Below are 21,426 nucleotides of genomic sequence, written 5' to 3'. Positions count from 1 at the left end.
AAATTTCATTTCTTATTTGTTTTGCTAGGCATTTAACTAGGTTTAATAACCTAGTTATTATATTTCTTTCTTTCAAACATGGTAACACACTAGCAAACTTAATAATTCGAGTTTTGTGGCGTTACACCATTAGGGAGGTGCTGCCACGATATCGGGTATTAACTCGATCGCTATTACGATTCAATGTCCGATCGATTGGAACTATCCAATGGATGTTTAAGTGCTGCCCACATTAGGGTTATACTTTGTCATTCGTCATAAATTCGATGGATGTTTAAGTATCGCACTTTGTCATTCGTTGTGAGGGTTTGTATCTCGTGAGTTATCGTAAATGCTGTATTAGTTACTAACCTAGTTCGTGTGCATTGTTGTTTAAACTAGGTTATCAGGCTTATTAGTAGGCTAAACTCTGCCCGTATAAACTTGCAAAGTGAGTCATTCTCTTTTTATTAACAATGTTTTACAATACTCCAAATTATTTTCAAAAGTTATAATTACAGGGATTAAGTCGTGGTTATCTTGAATCACTGGCTAGTGGGGTATTGTGCACATTACTAATTTCTCACGGTTAGGCTAATAAATCCTAATAGTGATAATCATCACTACTTGGGCGAAAGGACCCAATAGTGGTATGACCATCGTCACCAGGGTGTGACACGGCGCCAGATAAAAATAAGATAAAAGCCATTGTAATCGCTCTTATGCTGTAATTTATAGCTAGGTGTCATTTTGTTAACTTTTGAGTGACTCACCAGTATTTCCCCGCTGACAAAAATATTTTTAAAACATGTTTCAGGCGACCTCATGTGAATCAAGGAAATGTGCTACGGAGCACTAATCAAGCTTGAAGGGTGGCTCAGTTAAACAAATAAACATGTTTTGTAAACCAGGGAATTTCCTCGGGAAATTCCTCTATTGTAAATTATGGGGTTCGTCCCAAGTTATGAAATAAAATAATCGGGCATTTTCAAGTTTAAAAATCCTGTTAAAACTTCCGCTGTCAAATCAGATAATAAATACCACGAGTTTTTCTGCCCCGCGGCTCTTGAACCGGGTAAAACCGGGACGGGGGCCGTGACAATTACCCTAGTATAGAAAAAAGGTCACAGTGTAATACTTGCTTTCAGGAAATATATTGCATTTGTCTAAGAAAATTACATAATATAGATATAGGCACCACATCAAAAACCATAAAAACAAGTACTAACATAAATATGGAAAAATTAAACAAGTTAGAATTAGCAATTGAATTACACAGCCTAAAGTTAAAAGATTTAGACAATAAAACCATAGAAATAGAAAAAAATGATAGGATCTAAAATAACAGAAGAGCTAAGTCAGATGTCTACAGAAGCACCTGAAGAACAAGTGTTTATACAAACCCAAGGGTCTATGAATATGATCAATCATTTATGGCTCGATAATAACAAATTTTTAGATTTAACAGCATTAGTCGATACATGAGCCACTAAAAGTTTAATATCACATAGTCTAGCACCAATACAATACCATAAAGAACTAAAATGCAAAGTAATGTGTAGAACAATTGAAGATAGGTTAGTTGAAATAACACATTACCTAAAACCTGTAGCAATACAGTTTCTAGATCTTTCAAAAAATTATAGCATAAAATATGACATACTACACGTAAATATAAACCCAACATATATACAGTTAAAAGAATGTGTGCTTGGGTTAAAATTTTTATTTGCTTTAAATGATTCTGTCACAATGACTAGAACTTTTATTACACTCAGCAAACAGATCTATACAATACCAACAACCAAGTATAATAATATATCAGAGAATGCACAAAAGCGTGGTGGTCAAGGAAGTTTAGAATTTTTAAGACAACAAAAAAGAAGTAATCCAATAGAAAATGAGACTATAAAACTATTAACAGACTTTTTAAGCCATGAAATAGAAAAAAGAAAAGATATTATAAAAAGTATAAATCACCCTATTATCTTACACTTAGAAAAAAATTGGTCATATAGGTGAAGATATCACAAAATCGCATATAAAACACATATGTAAATTTAAACTAAAAAATCCAGATATTACTATAACAACTCCTAATGTAGAATGTAGTCCCTTAGACAAAAAAGAGTTTAAAAAGCAAATACTTGAAATGATTAGCCAAGGATTAATAAAAAAATCAAAAAGTCCTCACAGATCAGCAGCCTTTATAGTAAGGAACCATAGTGAAATAATATGAGGTAAAGCAAGAATAGCATATAACTGTAAACAACTAATGATAATACAATAGATGATGGATATAATATCCCCAATAAAGTTACTTTACTAATCTTATACAAAAAAAAAGAAAGTTTTTTCAAAATTTGATTTAAAGTCAGGATATAATCAGTTAAAACTCAAAGAAAATTATAAACCATGGACAACTTTTACATGTTCAGAAGGACAATTTGAATGGAATGTTCTCAGTTTTGGGCTAGAAAATGCTCCTTCACTATTTCAAAGATTTATGGACAATATTTTTTTTAAAATATGATTTTTGTTTAGTATATATTGATGATATTGGCAAGCCAAACAGTGCAAGAACATCAAAAACATTTACAACAAGTGTTTGGAGAAATAAAAAAGAATGGAATAGTAGTTTCTAAACGAAAATGGAAGTATTTAAAAGAAAAATATCTTTCCTAGGATTAGAAATAGGCGTTGGAAAGATAGAATTACAATCACATATCTCTACAAAAATACTTGATTTCCTAGAAAAAATTTGAAAACCTAAACAAATATAAGCTTTTCTGGGACTAGACAATTATGCTAGAAAATTTGTTCCAAATTTATCAAAGTTGGCAAGACCTTTATATAGTAAAACAACAAAAACGGCCAAAGGTACTTCAATTCAGAAGATATAAAGCTAGTTAAAGAAATTAAAATGACAATAAAAAACATAAAACCACTAGAGTTACCACTTATTACAGACTACATAATTATTGAGACAAATGGATGCAAAGAAGGTTGGGGAACAGTTCTTCTCTGCAAACCAAATAAATATAGTCCTAAGGAAAAAGAGAAAATTTGTGCTTGCAAGCGGTAATTTTCAAAACAAAACAAGTTTGACTAGCATCGATTTTGAAATACAGGCATTAATATATGCATTGGAAAAAAATTTAACTTTTCCTTCACAAAGAATTTACAGTAAGAACTGACTGTGAAGCTATTGTAAAATTTATAAAAATGATCAAAGCAAAAAAGATAAACAGAACCCGATGGGTTAATTTACAAAATATCATCCAAGAATGTGGATATCACGTAAATTTTGAATGTATTAAAGGAAAAAATAATGGGATAGCTGATATGTTATCTCGTAACATTAATAGATTGTTGCTTTTAGATGGATAGGAAAAAAGAAAAAGAAAAGGCAAAACTTATACATTCTATATAGCCTACAAAATCTTCTCCGATGAGTATATCATCTGAAGAAGAGAAAACAGAAAAGCTCATGAGCCAGTCAATTCAAGCAGCAAGGACACAGAATTTTAGACAATTGCCTGCAACACTAACAAATCTCAATAGTCTCACACAACTTACAACCCAAGTCAATCAAAGGCTACAAATGTTCGTCCTCCAAAAAATAGACATTTTACACAAAGGGCAAGCTCTCATTCACAGAATACACAAAACTCGGTCATTACCTTTGGAAATTATGCATTACAAAGATGTGTTGATCCCAATACAAAGTTTCGTCCAATTATTGGGATGAAATTAACAGAAAAATAACAGTGTTTACTAGATAACCTTTGGCATATTCAAACTATGCCTCGGGCTTTAACCTTTAAAGTCCAGGTGTTAAATGCATTAAGCATTTATTTTTATGAACAAAGTAGCCAAACACCAGAGAAACAAATAAAGCCCAAGTTTACCCATTATGTCATCTTTCGAGGTTCTAAATTGGTATTTTTAATAAATGGAAGACTGTGGCTAAGCATATCCAATGCCCCAACCCAATTTACAAACGTTTTACAGATTTTCAAAAGGCTATAGAAACAGCAAGGAACATTTTGGGGTAAGTGGCTTTTACATAGAACCTGAAGAGGTTCAAACATTTGCAGACATGGCAAAAACTAAGCCCGAACAAGTAATTAAAACTCAAGAAGAGTTGATCACTAAGTTACAAGATCAGCTTGTACAACAAGAAAAAAATACACATTCTATACAAGAGAAGGTTGAAAATAGTCTATTAAAACAAAAAGTTATTGTTCTCGAAACAAAATATAGACAGGCATTACAAAAAAAATGATAAAAAAGAAAATACAGTGTTAAACAGAAATTATGAAATGTTTCGAGTCAGAGTTCTTGATACACCATGGAAACACTATCTAAAACCAGTAATAGAGCGTTTTCCTGAGTTTAAACAGATTGTTTCCCAGAAGATTTGTACAGAGTTTCCTCTAGTTCTTTATAGAATACAACAAAGATTGGTGGAATTGGCCTTTGAAGACCCGCTCATAACTAGAGTAAAAGTAGTCGAAAGAACATATGATGAAGGTAATGGAACGGGCCTTATCTACTACAAGTTTTTCTTCCTACACAGTTAACAGATGATAAAATAGTTCAATTTTACCATCACGGTATGATTGACTATATGGAATTCCGATTAAACAGTAAGACTGGACAACTTCTCAATCGTTTTGGAGAGAAATTTGTTCTAACCACAACATTGCTACACACATCTTTCCACCAACAATCGGTTGCAAAATTTTTGCTTCGTTTCCTTATGCTGATGGCAACACCTACAGACCAGCACAAAACGAATATTTATTGAGCACCAAATTTCTACAAACACATACCTACAAAGCCTGGCAGTCAATAAAAATGTAAACTTTGCAAATCTGCCTTGGTTAACGACAGAAAATAAAACTCCAGAAGTCACACTAGATAGTCTGCCTCAAAGTCACACGGGGTGTAGGCATACACCTGACAGATGCTAATGCTATTATAAAATATTCTTCTTACCCACAAGTTGGGGATAACTCCTTTGTGGGTTTAAGTGACGTGTCGGTTAATCATGTCTCGGTGTTTAGTACTGGGCCCCATATGTATTGACATGCATATACAAAATCATTTTGAATTGTCTCAAGTTATTTATAAAAATCATGTGCCTTGTGCACTAAAATGATTTTGAAAATGTTTTCAAAATGAGTCGGTTGATTGTATTTACCAATGTAAACTGACGTATTTTCAAAAGACTAAGTTACAGGTGCAAGTACGTAAACATGCTGGAAGTTGCTCGGTAATGCTAGAAAAGGAATTTGCAACTCCTTTGCATAAAGCCTAGTAGTCTGATGATTTCCCTTTTGTACAATTTACGATCCGCCTGTGGATCTTTATTATTACCAGCTGTTAGTATATTATTTTGAACATTTGGACATTTGATTAGTACTAATATTTTAAACTCCAAGACTTCCGCTGTGCTATCTGTGTTTGCGTCTATTATGATACCAATCTTACGTCACGATACTCCCCACCCGCGCCCACCGGGATTTGGTTGGAAATTCGGAGGGTGACATAATACAAACTATACACGGAAACAGATGTAATTTACATTACATCAATAACTATATACATTAAATTTGTAACTTATTTTTTTAATATATAATTTAAAAAAAAAAGAGAATTTAGAGTGTAAGAGAAATTATGAGTTGTGTAGGATAACTTGGAATGGCAATGGGCCGGGCTTGGGCCGGGTATTGGTAATCCTAGGCCCGTACCCGGTTGTAATTCTTTGTCCCATACCCGGCCCGTTACCCGTCGGATATTTTTCGGGTAATTACCCGTCGGGTATCGGGCATACCCGTGGGTATCGGGTATACCCGTTAATTTCTTAAAAATACCCGTTGGGACAAATATGCAATTTTTACTTTGTTGTTTATATAATTTACTATTTTAATGACTATAACAAATGAAAATATGATTAATAACTTACATATCATATTCAGACCACATATACTGTAACACTCGTCCTAATTCCTATTATTATATTCATAAAATATGGGACTTTTTAAAACAAAATGCATTTCTAGCATATATTTAGTTAAAAAGTTAAGATGTAATTGTTTCAGCGATCTAACATAACCAATTATCTAGTTTTACACCTTCACATCTACTAGTGTTTACAAAATAACATTATCAAGACATGTTTAGATTAGTTCGGAAGCATCAAAAATGGTGATCGGTTCTTGATTTCGCGATTGATCGGCATCCGAAACTAACGAGCACCACCTGAGATCAAAACCACGTAAATAATTAGTTTTGACAATATTAAACGGGCCTAGACAAGCCCTAATGACCTATATATGTTAAAAATAACAAAATTCTGATTTTATGTCTGCCGCGCCACGCGCCAGACCCAGATAACTCCTTCGCGTGCCGCGGGCGGCCCCGTGTGTCGCGCCAGATCTTATTGCCCCCGTCGCGTGGCGCGGGGGAGTACGTTTTCCAGCAGGTCCAGTTTCTGGACCTGCATATTTGTCCAACTCCGAAAATTCACAAAAATCGAACTTTAAATCATCATAACTTTTTACTTGATTGTCCGTTTTAGCCGATTCTTTTTCCTATAAGTCTGTAATAAAATTACGGAACCAACCATGTAATTTTCACATCACGGAAACCGAATTACAAACAAACGATTCATAAAAATCCTTGTTTCAATCATCAAACCTATTAGCATTAAGTGCAAAACACCTCTTTTCAGTTCTAAGACTTTTTTAACATAATTACCCAATTTCCCGGGCTTATAAACCTTGGCGTATCCGCACCATTCCATGGCTTTACGCTCACATTAGAACCTAATGCTTGTTTCTCAAAATTCAAGCATTTCCGCTGCGAGTGACACTTACGATTTATTTCTATTGTTTGACTCGATACCTCGGATTCGTAAACTTAAGTTAACATAGCCAATTCGTTGGCGTGGTACTGTCCAACACTTAATGAAATATGAGACTTTCAAGTATCTACACCCATGATCCTTTTAAACGCATCATTTCGACCCGTTTGGCTATCTAGTGAAAACCATCACTTTATTGACAAGCCAACCCACTTCCAACCTTTATTTTGACCCGTTTGATTGTTGAGTGAACTTCGCCACTTCAAAGACACAACAAACACATCTATTACACTACGATGCTATTTATACATTCAACCCAAACATGTATGCATAATTTAACGGGACTAAAGTCACGTACCTTTAGACCACACCCTTCAAATGCGTATCCCCTCCGGCTTGTCCGCTCGACGACCCGGACTCTTTGCCTAAAGAGTTCAATTCACAATTAATTTAGAACTCTTTTCATAATTATTAACGCATCATTCATTATAATATTCAAATCTGCATTTTTCATCAAATCTTTAACTTTTTATCCTCACTTAGGCGTTTTAACAAACACCTAGCGAGTCTGATTTTCACATAATCAATACCAAGTTCATGACTTGTTATCTTCATCTAAATTAACTTCAATTAGACAATTCTACACATGTCTTAACTTCAATATTTCTGAAATTACCTCTTAAATTCAGATTATGCTAAAACAAGAATCATAATTCTAGTGTTTAGAGTGAATTTCAAGGATTGTCCTTTATCTTTATACCTAATTTCAGGCGCTGTCCTTTATGTTTAAAATTGACGAGTTTTGTCCTTATGTTTTGATATGTATCACGTGCTGTCCTTTTGGCATAACTCAGTTTGATTTTTCAGTTAAATGAGGTCACGTGCAGATCATGTGAGGGTAGTTCTGTCAATTTAATGCCCACTTTTAATACCCAACTACCTCTCATCTCTCCCCTAATATAAACCCTAAATCTTGCCCCAATTCATTCTCCATCATGAACCCTAACTAGAGAGTTCCCCCAAATTGACATCTGACTTCTCACCCAAAACCCTAGTTCTTCTCAAGTGATTCCCCAATTGAAGATGGTGATGTGTCTTTGTGGGTAAGAGGCAATCATCGTCACATCTTGGACCGACAACAACCCAGGTCGCAGATTTTATGCATGTCCAGACCAGGGATCAAACTGTGGATTCAATGGGTGGTATGATCGTACAAAATGTCAAGGATGCATGGACATAATCCCAGGTTTGCTTAGGGCAAGAACAAACTTGAATCCGATAACAAATTTCTTGCTGACAAGATCGAGGTAACTGAAGCTGCCAATAGATTTCTTGAAGACAAGATCAAGAAGAGCGATAATAATGCTAGTAAATGGAAGAAAATGTTGGTTTGTAGTTGGATAGGATTTATTTTGGTTGTAATGTTTTGTAAGGTGTGATTGTTTGTAGTTGGATAGGGTTTATTTTGGCTGAAAAATGGTTGTAGTGCTAATATGCACAGTTTTTGTGGTGTAATATAAGATATCGATGTGCAGTATGCAAAAGCATGTTGTAATGAAGATGTATTTGGCCAAAACAGACTATAAAGTGGTTGTTTGACCCATTCATATTTGGCGAAAACAACGATATGCACTAAATCTGCACATAATAGTGTGCTGCTTGTTTGACCCATTGATCTTTGGCGAAAACATAACAAAGTAAACCTGCTTGTTTGACCCATTTATAATCCACTGCACTAGTACTTTGATAGCCAAAAAACAAACCATAACAAACTAAACAAACCATAAACAAACACTTATAAACATCAAAACATAACAACCTGACATTTCATAGCCAAAATACAGTAGATTAGTAGTTTGTCAACGACCAAAAGAGAAGTTTTTAGACAGTTTCTAAAGTACCATAACTAACATACAGAACCAAGTTTGTCAACGACCAAAAGACAAGTTCTTTTAAACTACATAACACCTAACAAACAACAAACTAAGTTGTTGCACCCCCTGCATTCTTCTTTCCCTTGCATGTTCTGATATTATGGCCCTTCTCCCCACATTTGGTACACTTTCCTTTCGTGTTCTTCCTTGAAAGCTTGCCAGTAAGAGCCATGTCCTCCATTTCCACCGCTGACCTTTTTCTTGCCTTTTTTGGTCTACCAACTTGGGTGTGGTGTTTGGGTGGGGTAATGGTCACAGGAAACAATGTTTTTACCCATAAAGTTCTTCCATTGAGTGGGTTTACCTTGTGTGAATAAACTAGCCTCCACCTATCCATTGTGTAGACAGGATGTACACAGCTCTCCAAAGCCCCCACCCTTCCACCATTAGCAGCCCTCAACCATAATGCAGCCACAGCATGTCTGCAGGGCATACCTGTTGAACCAGTAAAACAGATATTGCAGCCATTATTCATAACCAGTATACAGCCATAACTCATAACCAGTAAAACAGATAATACAACCATCATTCATACCTGTTATTTCCCACTTCCTGCAGCTACATGTCCTCTTATCTAAGTTCACCACACGTGCACTGTTGGGTTCACCACTAACCTCATAATATTCCCCTCCATTCCACTGCACATGATAGTGTGGTGCTTCCTTCTTGATTGTGTCAAACTGCTCAGTGGCCAAAGGTGTCAACAAGCCTTCACATTTCTCTATCACATTCAGAACAGTCACAATTCTTGTCATTAAATACTCTCTTATGTACTCTAAGGCAGATATGATGGGCCTGTCCCTTCCTTCTACTATTTTTCCATTGTACACCTCACACATATTGTTAAGTAGCATATCAGAAACTGCCCTTCCTGTTATCAAATACATCACACACTACTTAGACATCAAACAAAAACACTTAATATAACTTGTAAGCCAAACACAAACCTGAGAAATATGCTCTACACCAATGTAATGGTGGGATCTTGGACAACCATAGATGGGCTTTCTTGTTGAATGCCTTTAACTCATTCATTGCAGTTGTAAATTCTGGAATAGTAGTGGCTGTTGCACAGTTCCATAATTTGTCTTTGTACAACTTCCCTTTAAACTGCAACTTCATATTTTCATGAATGTGCCTGAGACAGTATCTGTGCTCAGCACATGGAAACAGCTTTGTGATAGCAGGAAGAATCCCCTGGCCAAGACAAATGAATGAATAATCTCATAACAAATACATATGAATAACAAATGAATAACAAGTTTGAAAAATGATACCTTTTGCCTGTCACTGATGAAGGTAAAGTTTGAGTTTCTTTGAAGACCAAGGTCATCACCCAATAGTTCTAGAAACCAGGTCCATGAGCTAAGGCTTTCAGACTCCACAATTGCATAACAAACAGGGTATAGTCCATTGTTGCAGTCAACGCCAACTGCAGTTAGGATCTGCCCAGGGAATGGGGCTTTCATAAATGCACCATCTAAGCCTAAGAAATCTCTCCCCAGTGCCTTGAAACCCTGTTTTAATGCTGCCAAACACACATACATCCTTTTAAACTGTCTGCTTGGGCTACTTGGATCACCATTTTCCACCTCTATCTTAACAGTGCTACCTAGATTCTTATCTAGCAACTCATTAGCATAATCCCTAAGCAAAGCATACTGTTCTTTGTAATCCCCTTCAACATGTTTTTTAGCTATGACCTTACCTCTGTATGCCTTCAATCTTGAAATCCCAAGTTCGTATTTTCTTTGAAACTGCTCTTGAACTGCTCTCACTGGGATATCTGGATTTTCTTCAACCTGATCTAATATCTCTTGTGAAAGGAAAGCAGATGTACATGCATACATTTTTCTTGTTTGAATACAAGTATGGTTGGTGATTAAAGTTTTGACTATCTGATTTTCATTTTCATGGTTCTCATTATTCCCATTAGGTTCATCCTCAGTCTCATGAAAACAGTCATTCTCATCAAAACAGTCATTCTCATCTAACACTCATTCTCATCTAATCCCACATTCTCATCCACAACCTTATGCCTAATACCACTACTCTGGCCCTCATCTAATCCCACATTCTCATCCACAACCTTATGCCTAATACCACTACTTTGGCCCTCATCTAATCCCACATTCTCATCCATAACCTTATGCCTAATACCACTACTTTGGCCCTCATCTAATCCCACAAAGTTTAGCTTTAAAGGAACAATGGAAAATGGACTAGGTTCATCAATCTCCTCTATAGTGATAGGTTTACTTGTAGACTTTTGTGGAGAAAATACCTCCTTAATGTTTTTCAACCCATGTGATATATAAACATTGATTATCTTGTGCTCTTCGACAAATGTAGCCAAGTTCAAGCAATCTCGGTCAGAGCTCAAGTGTTCAAGACCACTGTCTAAATTTTTTTTAGGATTTACAAACATGTACAACATTGGTTCTGAACCATTATAGCCTAATTCATCCAGCATAAGATCAATCTCATGAACAGAGAACTTATCAATGTCAATCAAGTCAACGTGATCAATCTTACCTCCAACATACACACGGCCTGGGGAAGATGTTAATCGACCACCATGATGAATTCGTAAGCTGAATAGATGAGGAAAGCCATCTGCACATTTTCAAAATCATCAGTGTTAATCAAAAAATTAGGGCTTAGGGTTTATAGTATGATCGAATGAAATTAGGGCTTACCATACAACTCAACAACTTCAAAATCTTTGAACTGGGATTCTCGAATGTACCACCCTTCTTGATCAGACATCTTTGTGTGGCAAAACCCTAATGATCGAAACCCTAAGGATCGCCTCAATTAAGCAGAGAATGATGAAGGATGAAAATGGGGGAAGAGAATAAGTTTAGGGATTATATTGGGTGGAGAGTCTGCACGTGGTAGGTGGGTGAGCATTAAATTGACAGAACTACCCTCACATGATCTGCACGTGACCTCATTTAACGGAAAAATCAAACTGAGTTATGCCAAAAGGACAGCACATGATAGATATGAAAACATAAAGGACAAAACTCGACAATTTTAAACATAAAGGACAGCGCCTGAAATTCACTATAAAGATAAAGGACAAAATTTGAAATTCACTCTAGTGTTTATAAAGTTTCTTCAAGACCCACTCAACACTTGAGTGTAGGATCATGAATTCACAAACATAAGCATTAATTCAACAAGTAAATGGCTAGGGTTTAGTCCTAGACCTAATTTCATTCCCAGTTTCATCCAAAGATTGATTATACAGGCTCAAACTCGAATTTCATAAGTTCATCTAAAATTTGAGATACAACAAAATAACAAAATTTTACATACCTTATGATCCCTTCGTCGAGGTGATCACTAATCCATATTCAGAATTCGATTTTGCCTGAGCATTCAATTTGTGAGTTTAGTGAGTGTTAGGGTTTTGAGGGTGGTTGGTCGCCCTGCCCTGTTCTTGATCGATTCCAGACACATCTAAGGATGTGTTTGGATTTAATTTTATTAAGTTTTTAATAATATAAGTTTTCCATTTTAACACTTTTGGTCACCCAATTAAAACCGAGATATCTCTAAGTGTTTTAACTCAAGTTTCTTTGTTATAACAAGGTTTATGACTAACTAGGTTATTTATCCTAGTTGGCTTATTCTTGTTTATTTTACATTTTATAATTCTAATATAAAGTTTTATATTTTTGGGGTGTTACATATACTAAAGTAAATTAAAACTATTATTTAATTAAGTAATTGTATCAGGACCACCTAATTGCATAAAACATCCACATAATAAAGGGTGATTGCTTCCATATCCAATATATATGATCAAAAATAAGTTATATGTTCACTAAACACTTGCCATATACATACCATATATGACTCTAGAGAAGGTAATAGGTACATTTACTAAGTTTATATATATGGAAATTTATAATATGATATACTTTCGGGTATTATTCGGGTAAATGGGTCGGGTATCGGGTGGGTATCACTAAATCCCATACCCATACCCGAATTTTTTCTATTTTTAAGCCCGTACCCGGCCCATACCCATTGGGCTTCGGGTAGACCGGGCCCATATCTTTCGGGTTTCGGGTATACCCATCGGGCTTGGGCTTTTTTGCCATCCCTAAGGATAACATACGAGCTGTGTTCAGTGTAGGATAAATTTGGACATGTGTAGCATAAAATTCAATAATGTATAGGATTTATGTAGGATAAAATTTTATGTATGTAGAATAAATTGAAATTCACTAACTAATTAGAGAGAAAATAATTAATGTAAGAAGTTATAAAATATTTAATGTTTTACCACTATACTCGTGAACAGTGGCGGAGCTTGACCAAAAGTTCTGAGGGGGCGGAAAGTCATGGGACCAAAATTGTTTTCCTCTTACTATGTTTCGGGTTGTATGTTGGGGTTGGGTCAAACAATAATAACTCCAAATAAAACTACATAATCTTCATTCATTCAAATGATGCGTTCTTACACATAAAATTAAAAAAGATAAATATTGTTTAACAAAAACAAAGACCAAAATATTTATAATGATGCGAGATAAAAGCTAAGTACCTAGACGAAGAAAAACAACTCAACCCGACGACATCATAGATAAATGGTAAGCATGTCCGTTCCCTTAAAAGCTACGTCCTGTCCGTGAATTTCAACGAATTATCAAATTGCATATCTCTTGAGTCATCAGTACCTTAATACGCAAAATTAATGCGCTTTTACCATGCAAACTGTAAACGGAAGTATATGTTTGCTAGGTTATACCTTCAGATTTCCTAAAAGTTTCCACACTGTTTATCATTCTCAGAGAAACGATCAGAACATAAAACTATCGAAACATATTATAGTGTTTTTTTTTTTTTTTTTTTGTTATATATTCTATTCACAAAGTGTATTTTTTTGTTATGCATGGTTGGGTGCATGCAAATTTTCTATTCAAGAATAAAAAATATAATACTTACAGATTTCGATGGAAAAACTATTTTTTTTTCAATGCATGGCACCTCATGTATATATTGTATTGGAAAATATGATTCAATTAAGTTTAAATTATTGACTTTTACCAGTGATAAAAGTTATCACACGAGCATTAATTTCCCATCAAAATTCAAAGTAAAATAACATAAAACTCGCAATACAATTAAACTTCTAATTTTAAAATAACTTCTAGAATGTGTGAACTGATCAACAAATTTTAACTTGTTTTCACATAAAGTTTTTCTCTTCGTATGATAATGGAAAAGGCATATCACTATCAGATCCAACTTTTGCTAATAGTATAAATCGGAAAAAGATTTTCTCTTCGTATAACACTTTAATTTACTTTTGTATAATATATAAACATATTAAAATAATTATATATACCTCCCGTCTCATTAGTTCATTCCCCTTGCTACATTAACTCTAAACATTGCTGCCGTGCTAATTTTGCCGCTTGTTATAAGTCACCTCTTCGTCGTCACTTTCGCATTCGCATATCACAACCCTCTCGATTGGTCCACGACTGCACGAGAATAAACGATGATCTTTACCATATTATATCACCCAAAATCAAATGAGTTTAAAAAAAGCTTTGATGTGTAAGAGGTATCCCTGTTATGCTATAAGCAAGAATTAGTTACATGAATGTAAATATATAAAACTGTAAGAAAAAAGAAGCCAAACATGGGAAATTTATTCGTGACTTGAATTTGAATCTGTAGATTCAGTTGGGTGTATGTGATGAATAAGATTATACTTGTCAGCAAGAGTTTCGAAAATTAACGTTTCTATTTCAAGTTATCATTTATCACGTAACTATGTAGCCTTTTACACAGTTTGTATAATTTCTTAAAAACCAAGTAATTAAGTTTGTTTTTTGTTTAGGTCACTTACCCAGTTTTCCCTATAATAATCAATATAACAACCAAACAACGTTTTGTAGATAGAGTTTAACCTTTTTTTCATTTGAAATAACTACTACAATGTGTTAATTTCCGGTTTATATATGTATATATGTTTTCCTTAGGGTTTACTAGTTTGTATTTTTATCTATGTACTACATCAAAGTGATGTTTACTAGCTATTTAATGGGCTTATGCCATACGATGGTTAGTTGAGTTATGTTGAATTTACAAATATAACACATTTTGTTCTGGAGATTAAAGTGGCGGACCCGTAATTTTTTCTCGAGGGTGCAAAAATCTTTTGAAGATTTTCGTCTCCTAGTTATATAAAAAATATTTGGTTCATAGCGGGCCGGAACAGGTCGGGTCATATAAAACAAGTAAACATAAACAAACAAAGTTTTATATGCTCAGATCGGGTTGGGTTAGGTAAATTTCAATTTTCAAACAATCAAACCCTAGTTCCTAACTTCCTATAACTCTATTTCTCCTAAAAACACATATAAAACAACAAAAAAAACATAAATAAACGAAGGGATATCGTTAAATTTCGGTTTCTAGGTGGTTTGGTAGCCGGAATCAAGCTTTTCCAGCAAGAAATTGGTGGCTATCGTCGTCATGTTCACTGTTTGTGTCGTTGGGCGATCAGAGGAGGGAGAGCGAGAGAAACGAATTGGAAGGTGCAATGGGTTGGGTTATTTTATTTAACTTCAAATTTGATTGGGTTGTGTTAATTGCGCTTAGGTTACAATGGAATGTTTATTGAGTTAAATTGTTAAGTGAAAGTGATTGGATTAAATTGTTAAGTGAAAGTGGTTAAAGAATAATTATATAAATTAGGTTATATTTTAATAAAAATCAGTGTTTACAATTTTTATAAATTCATAAGATTTTTTAAGAGGGGTGGTTGAATATTTTCAACGGGTGCGGTCGGAATTTTGGACGGAATTAACACTTTTTTTTTCAAGGGGTGCGCCTACCTACCCACAAATGTCTCGGTAGGTCTGCAATGGAGAAGTGTAATTGAAAAGTCAAAGTCTGTTTAACATGATTTGATAACTATAGAGCAGGGGTGTGCATGCAGGGGCGGACTCACATAGAGCGGGTCGGGATCTCCGTACGCCAATGTTTTTTTTAAAAAAAAAAAAAAAGTAGATTCGGTATATTAAATTTTTAAGGACCTTATAAATAAAATTAGGTGGACACCATAAAAAAAAAAAGAAAGCTAGTGTAGTGGTAAACCCACCTCTTTACCAACAAGAGGTCATATGTTCAACCCTTGCATAACCTGTTTTCCTGCTTTTTTTTTAAATCTAATTCAAACCTCGCTCTGACCCAACCCGAACGAGGACCGACCCGAAAGTTTTAACGTTTTGTTATGAAAATTTTGAACATTGAAAAAAATGGACCCCATTGAATAACGTTTTGTTATGAAAATTCTGAACATTGAAAAAAATGGACCCCATTGAAAAAATATCTTGGGTCCGCCACTGTGTACATGGGTCGGTTTGGTTCGGTTTTTATTATTAGCTATAACCATAACCACTAGTTTCGGTTATGGGATTTCATAACCATAACCGAACTTTGGATACAGGTTAATCGGTTATGATTATTTCGGTTATTAATCAAAAACTTCAACAAAAACTTACTTTCGGCTAAAGTTCAAAACTTTTAAGCCATTGTGTGTACAAAATAAAAAATGAAACAAACCATGTTGGACTTAGATTTGGGTTTTATTTTATAAGGCCAAGAGTACACGTTTTTGTCAAACTACCAATGTAGGATCATTTTAATAAGATATTTCTCAACGGAAAAAAGCTTACTTAAGCCGATTAGAAGTATAATTCTTTATCAAAATAATTCCGAAGTCCGCCACTGCTTTTGTATAAAATCGAAAAAAAGAATAAAAATTTTACATTACGTAGAGAGGTTGAATGGTATTTTTACACAACTAATACAGAGTTGAGCCGTAGTCTGTGCTACCCTTACTATAGCACTACCTCGGCCACTGATTTAACATATGTTTTGTTGGAATTGTGTGGAATTTTTGTTGACACACTGTTTTGTCACAATTCTGTCAGAACATCGTATATTTGCCCGCATTTTTGTCTCTCCCCATTTAATACATATTTGGTCAGAAATGTGTTAAAAATATTTGTAGAAAAATTACCCTTTTTTTCTAGTAAAGCATTACATATTTGAATTAATTGTAATGGGTTGTTTTATCATATGTTTTGTTGGAACTGTGTTGAATTTTTTTTGACACGGCGCATTTTTTGTCACTGTTTTATCGTAATTCTATCAGAACAGCATATATTTGCCCGCATTTTTGTCTCTCCCCATTTAATACATATTTGGTCAGAAATGTGTTAAAAATATTTGTAGAAAAATTACCCTTTTCTCTAGTAAAGCATTACATATTTGGATTAATTGTAATGGGTTGTTTTATCATATATTATTGGTTTACCATTATGAAAACTCAAAACCATTTATGCTTTTAAGCTAGCTAACAATGAATGTTGGGCATTTGAGATCCTTCTTAGTGCTAGGTATAAAATCCTTTGTATATATTTTGTAGAGAGACGTACAAATTCGTTATCTATTTGTATTGTAAGTTATATGCTTTGTAAGTCAAATATGATATTGTAAAAATAAATAACATGAGTATTAAAAAAGAGCGATCATATATTGATCGTCTTGAGTTTTCCACAGGAGTCCGATATTAAACGTTGAAAACTAGATGAAAATCTGCTCGTCATCCACAACTTAAAAGTTCAAACTATATGTCAACATGAATCACTAATCCATAAATACCTAAGTGATAAAGGGCCAACTTTTTTTAATTTGAACGGCTAATTTTTCCACTTAAATACTTATATCTCCCGAGGATTGAACATTGCTCATTTCGAAGGTGTGAGCTATCAGAATATTTGTTGAGCAAGTATCTATTTGTTCACGCTAACCTTTTATATACTTAACATTTAAATGAAGATCAAAGACATTCATGATGGATAACGCACAAACAATTATGTAAGTGGGGATGGCGTTATAAATGTGAAAAGGAAAATCTTTGGGTCAAGGTGATCGATGCAATCCATGCCGGTGGGTCTGGTTGGTCGTTCTTGCCGGAGAAAAAGTCTATTAGTGGAGTGTGGCATAACATTGCCACTGTGATTAATAAGTCGCTGCCCGGATGTAACACCCCGTGTTTTCTCCAAAAGTCAAAGTCAAAGTCAAGTGTTGACTGTTATTGGAATTAAAGGTCAATAAAGATTGATTTCATTTTAGTTTCATCTTGATTTTCATATTATTTGGAGTAAGTGTTGTATAATCAAACTAAACGGCCGATAATCGAACTGTGAATCAACGACCGACTGTGAATGATAGGAAGTAACAATGCAATAAAGCTAGTCAATCAATAATCAAGCTAATCAAATCAATCATCGAACTCAAGTGTGGATAATTTTAATGCTTTTATACGTGTGTGTGTGCCTTACGTGTTGCTTGTGCATGTTTACTTTATGTTAAAGTGTGTGGTGAATCAATCAAAATCAATCAAGAATCAAAGGTGAATCAAACTCAATGGAAATCGAATCCAAAACGTGGTGTAAGGATGCTTGTATGTTAGATATAGTAGTTGGGACTAAAAGTAATTTGATTAGGAATTCTATCATTCTCAAATCATCGTTCATCGAAGTCGAAATATCAAAAATCGTCGCGAAACACTCTAAACCAGGCAAGCCGATCGAACAGGGCAACCTGATCGAACAGGCAAGCCGATCGAACAGGGCAACCTGATCGAACAGGCAAGCCGATCGAACAGGGCAACCTGATCGAACAGGCTAGCCGATCGAACAGGCTGTTCGATCGGGCAGCTGCTCGATCAGGAATGCTGTTCGATCAGCTGACCCTTTCCTCTTCTGGAAGCCTATAAATAGGGCTGTCCTTGTCAAACTTTCCACTTTTGGAAAAGCTCTGACCGACCAGCCTCTTCTTCTCACTAAATCTCAGATTTCTCTCAAACCGGTAAGTATTTCGCTCTAATCCTTGTACGTTTTTGTTCATTAATCGATTCTACACCTTTCTATCTTTCAAAACTTGGATTTCATCCATGAAATCACCAAGATCTAGGTGTTCTTGGGTGATGTCATCATGTGTTCTTCAAGAACACTAAGTTTTGGCATCATTCCACCATGAATAACTTAGATCTAACCGATTTCCACATAAATAACCTAAAATCTTCCAAAGATCTTAACATTTCACGGTGGAAAAGGATTGGAAGATGGGTTTTCATCTATCTTTCAACTCTTTTACACCCAAACCGGTGAAAACGAAGCTTGAACCGATTTATAAACCATTCTAAACAAACACATGGTTCAAGATTCGGGTTCTACCGAGAGATATACCGATTTCGGGTTAAACGTTAAACTTAAGTTCCAAACCGCCTCTGGCCGAGCTTGGGTGATTCCTGCTCGAGTCAGTAGACTAAGTAGGGACTTCAGCTTCGTGGTTCAACTCGTAGTCAAAATATCTCTAAAACATCAACAATTAACGGGAATAACCAAGTGTTAGGTGATAGGTTAACCGAATCGAGAAGCTGGCCGAACGGCTAGGCTGTTCGATCGAACAGCCCAACCGAACGACTTTGCCAGCCGATCGACTAGGCTAACCGATCGACTAGCACTTAGACCCACCAACTCACAAAGTGTAGTATTGACGAGGTACTGTTCGATCGACTACGCCACTCGATTGTAATCATTACTGCTCGAATCATGAGATACTACACTTCAACACTTAGACTTTTCGAGACATTGGAATGTCACCCGATCGAGCATGCCAACCGATCGAGTGACATATTTGAAAACAATGAAGTGCTAGCCGATCGGTTGGGCTAACCGATCGAACAGCTGTTCGATTGGCCAACTTGAAAGGTAGTACAAACCATCATACACAAACACATCCTTCACATCAAAGGAAGAAACAATCCACTTGAAGGAACCAGCCGATCGAGCCAGCCGGCCGATCGAATGGATGTTCGAACGGACTTTTAAACCAATCGAACAGTCCACTCGATCGAACTGCTGTCCGATCGAATGGCCTACTCGACCCAAGTACATTGTTTACTTTTCCGCGATACTCATCGTTGTGTTATCGAACTATTCAGGCTAACCTATTCTCAGTGCTCCTTTCAATCCACAACCAACCACTGTGAGTATACTCGATCCCTTTTTGCTTTCAGCACTTTTGGGTGTTACATACGTAATCTATCAAATTCACGAACAACACAAACTATTTGAACGCTAACCTACTTGCATGTATTACTTGTCTAAATGATTGCTGTTTATTATGTTTACACGTGGAGTGCTATCTACCTGCTTTAGCAACGTAGTACTATAGTTTGGACTCAGCGCCCGTTCACACGGGGGTTGCTAAGGACAATTACTTGCATGGATTACAGTGGTAATCATGTATTGCGAACTGTCTCGGACAGTCAACTTGAAGTCGTTGGTATCGATGGTCCCATGTTGATAATTTACATGCATCGTTTGCCCTTGTGTACGTGCTTGGTTATGCGTAAACTTTCGAACTTTATATGCTATATCAAACTTGTGTACTCACCTTTACATTATATGTATTGACTTTTATTTTAACGTATGTGACAGGTGTTTAAGCTACTAGCGTGCTAGGGAAGCGAGGCAATAATAAGCTTCTAGGAGCCAGTGACCTTAGGACAGTGTCCATATACCTGCTCCAGGGCCATAATTATCTGTAGATCTTGTACTGGCACCTGTAGTCAGTAAGATCTATAGTTAGCCGTCTAGAAGTCTTAAAACAATATTTAATTCGGTCTGTAATAATTAAGAATTTGAGTTGTCGAAACAGTTCCCATATTGTTTAGTTGATTTCTATGATAACTTGTTATTATTTGGGACACGGTATGGGACGTGTTATATAACTGAATTGTATGATAGTTGTTGTGGGAACTTCTGAACAATCTGTTTCGCTCAGTGCCGCGCCCCGATGATTCCGCCATCGGTTGGGGTGTGACAGATTGGTATCAGAGCCATAACTATAGGGAATTAGGTTAGACACGATCTAGTCCGGATCGCTGTCTTAGAGACCTAGACTATAGTTAGGAACCAAGAGACCAAGTTTTATGTGCTTACTTTATGTTGTTTCCTTCTATTCTATCATTACATCCGAACTCCGAGCCAAATTTTGTAGTTTGGACGGGATTAGGAGTGAAACCCGCGAATTCCTGCCTAAATTACAAATTTTTGCCAATTACTTTGTGCTAATTTCTATCAACAAACGGGGGAGAATTATACCAAATCAGGGCTGAAACCCGTAATTTGATGAAAATTTTCCTCTAAAATTTTCTTAAAACAAGGAAGAAATTGCTGAGCTAGGGGTGAAACCCTAACCTTGGCAGTTATTCCAACTTTATTTTAATCTCGCCAAGGCAATTGACGGACTCCAACGACCTGAACTCACGAGTATGGCCTAGAACGCGCATGCATAATGCCCAAGAATCGAGGCAGAAACATGTCCCCTAGAGTCAAAAGTGACGACAAGTCAACCGTGAATAGTTAAATTGCCATGGTTAGTCAAAGTCTAGTAGCCGCAGACAATCCATTTTCCGATTTTGAGTGTTGCTTCGTTGATTTTATATGATTTACCTGTTTACGTGTTTTAAAGATTCGTTGATTGCTCCATTTGTTATCAATCTGCGTGACCTTTGTCGTTATCCTA

General features: G+C 35.6%; 1 protein-coding gene across 1 annotated transcript; it reads right to left on the bottom strand.

Moving 5' to 3' along the window:
- Nucleotides 1–8,836: 8,836 nt before the first annotated feature.
- Nucleotides 8,837–10,637, bottom strand: LOC110876021. Its single transcript, XM_022124205.1, has 4 exons — nucleotides 10,065–10,637; nucleotides 9,735–9,984; nucleotides 9,323–9,658; nucleotides 8,837–9,222 (listed from the first exon to the last, which is right to left on the bottom strand). Exons 1-4 carry the CDS (start codon nucleotides 10,635–10,637, stop codon nucleotides 8,837–8,839), a joined length of 1,545 nt encoding a protein of 514 aa, XP_021979897.1.
- Between the last annotated feature and the right edge of the window lie 10,789 nt (nucleotides 10,638–21,426).

The sequence above is a fragment of the Helianthus annuus genome, chromosome 9 (genome assembly GCF_002127325.2).
Source record: "Helianthus annuus cultivar XRQ/B chromosome 9, HanXRQr2.0-SUNRISE, whole genome shotgun sequence".
Lineage (NCBI taxonomy): Eukaryota > Viridiplantae > Streptophyta > Magnoliopsida > Asterales > Asteraceae > Helianthus > Helianthus annuus.
Note: the sequence above shows the minus strand (reverse complement) of the source record. Positions and strands in the feature narration are given on the sequence as shown.